This window comes from Trichechus manatus, unplaced genomic scaffold (genome assembly GCF_000243295.1).
Source record: "Trichechus manatus latirostris isolate Lorelei unplaced genomic scaffold, TriManLat1.0 scaffold00146, whole genome shotgun sequence".
Classification (NCBI taxonomy): Eukaryota; Metazoa; Chordata; class Mammalia; order Sirenia; family Trichechidae; genus Trichechus; species Trichechus manatus.
In genome coordinates, this window is record NW_004444082.1 from 445817 (window position 1) to 448265 (window position 2449).

At 41.9% G+C, this 2449-nt stretch overlaps 1 protein-coding gene across 1 annotated transcript in view; it reads right to left on the reverse strand.

Annotated features, from left to right (window-relative positions):
• The window catches only part of LAMA1 (laminin subunit alpha 1), a 165786-nt gene that overhangs the window by 89112 nt on the left and 74225 nt on the right, over positions 1-2449 (reverse strand). The window contains exons 15-17 of the mRNA XM_012558209.1: positions 2389-2440; positions 2136-2263; positions 845-955 (exon numbers count right to left, since the gene is read on the reverse strand). Of these exons, the coding sequence (XP_012413663.1) occupies positions 845-955; positions 2136-2263; positions 2389-2440 (291 nt within the window). The remainder of the gene's footprint in view (positions 1-844; positions 956-2135; positions 2264-2388; positions 2441-2449) is intronic.

Here is a 2449-nt window from a genome sequence, read left to right on the forward strand (position 1 = left end):
TGTGAATAGGATGCGACTGACCAGCAGCCACTCCTTCTGTGAGGATCCCTTAGCACCGGAGGAGTGCAGTGGGACCTGGCTTTAAGGCGTGAGGGCTTCAAAGAATTCCTGACTGAAGTTCAAAAATAAGTCTTGCTCTGTATCTGCCCCAAAGTTCATTCTCAAGATAAACTACACATTTTTTAAGCCCAGTTTCAACCATGTTAGAATAAGAGTTACTTATTTGAAGAGTTTATCTTCACTAACAACTATAAAGCATGATATATTGTATAAATGAGGGTGATTGTTAGAAGTTTTATTATTCCTCTTATGGTATACAATGCAATATAATGTTTAAAATACAAGTGCTTGTATTTAAAAGATCCAACCCTTTTTATGGAACTAGCGGCTAACACTTTCTACCTTTGTATTGCTTTATAATCTTGGTAGGTAAATAATTACTTTTCCTTAAGTAAAATGTACTTAAGTATAAAGAGCTTAAAGTAACAAACACATCCTAGAAGCAATAATCCTAATCAAGGACAAGATGATCTAAAGCCAATTCATATATTTCATACATTTTGGAGGGCAGAGGGGGAATCTTATATCTTGGTCATTGTCCTAATAAAAAACTGCCATGAAATTGTATATCCCATTTTCACTTCCACCAAAGTAACTTTTTTTAAAAAAAAAAAGCAGGAAACTTTTCATGCCTTCAACTTAAATCCACAATTTTCCTTTGGGGTGTACAAGGTCAGGGATACTCTTCCTGGGGAGGAAGTACTTTTGACAAATGACTTCTGCTCAGCAAACAGATCTGGAGTGGGCAGAAGGCGGGTATTCAAAGTTTCAGCAGTAAACTCACAGAGCAAACGCCGTGAATATCACACTCGGTCGCGTGGCCGTGGCATTCACAAGGCTGACAAATCCCTCCAAAGAGTATTCCATCCACGCGGTAATAGCCAGAGAGGCAAGACTGCAAGAGAAGGCAGAGAAACTGTGCTTGTGAATGCAGCTCAGCAGGCTAGGCAAACATCCTCTCTCCACTACCCTAGAAAAGTCAACTTCTCAGTTTTCCATGAGTAGAGAAAGTTGTTCATTCCGTTTTTTAAAACAACTTTATTGAGGTATCATATACACCATAACACTCACCCATTTCAAGTGTACAATTCAATGATGTTTAGTAAATTTACCACGTTGTGCAACCACCACCATAATCCGGTTCCACGTTTGTTTTTAAAGGCAGAAACACGTGCACCAGAACTTCGCGGGAATGCAGTCGGTCAGCACACACCTGAACGGCATCCCACTGCAATGTTCTTAAACTACAATACGGTAACACTCAGCCATTTAATCAGCGTTTCAGTCAAAAGGATTGTTTTTTCTGGAGTTCGTTTCTTTCCCCCTTCATTTAAAATTCATTAAAAATTTTCATTCTACAAATTACGGAAGGGCAGATCTGTGTCAAACCACACCAGTTCAGTTTAGCAAACATTACAGGTGGGCTTTCTATGGGCTGAGCCCTGGACAGGCAATGCGGGCATTCAGGGACGCTCTTCTCTGCCTGGAAGGAGGAGAACCACCCAACACGCAGTGATTCATTTAATCCTCATGACAACCCTGTGACATAGTCTATTTCACAGACGTGGAATCTGGATACAGAGCAATTTAATTCTGCGCACAGAGAACCGAAGGTGTGGTTCAAAGCCAGGTGTACGCACTTCCAAGACCCATGTCCAAAGTAGCCTCGGGCCAAAATGTCTCTAAAAACAGGCCCGGCTTATCTAAAGCTGTCCAACATACGTGCTGGTGATTTGTAAACGTCCATATATAATCAGGCTCAATTCCCCTTAGAAATGCAAAATATGGCATGGGTGTTCATCTTTCCCATAGTCTAAGGCAAGAGGGCAGTCCTCAGTCAGGTTATTTCCAGGTGTCCAGCCCACCCAGCACAGGTATCAGATTTCTTTAAACAATGTGACTTCCAATATTCCCACAAACATTCCAAATGTGCCGATAGCCCAAAAAAGTCTGAACCAAACACTGAGTTTCTAAAATTAAAATTCAAACACGCATCATTACACACTCTCAGTGCATGTTTGCCCCCTTAGACAAGGATAAAAACGAAGAGGATAGTTGGGGAAGAGCAGCTGTACCTCACAAGAGACACCCGAATAGCCCGGGGGACATTCGCAGTGCTCCACATCGGTGGCCAAGGCCAGGTCTATAACGTTAGGGTTTGCCGTGTCCAGAGAGACAGAATCCAGCCTGCAAACAGACAGGACTGGGTATATGACTTACATACTCGCAGATGACACCTAACATCTCAATGAAGACAGATTCTTAAAAGACAGAATTCAAACAAATGGTGACGGGACTTTTGTATAAGTAACTGAAGGTTTTCCCAACAGTAGGTTCTCTGGGAACATGCCTTATTCCCCTTCAACAAGGCCTTCAACATCTGGTACAA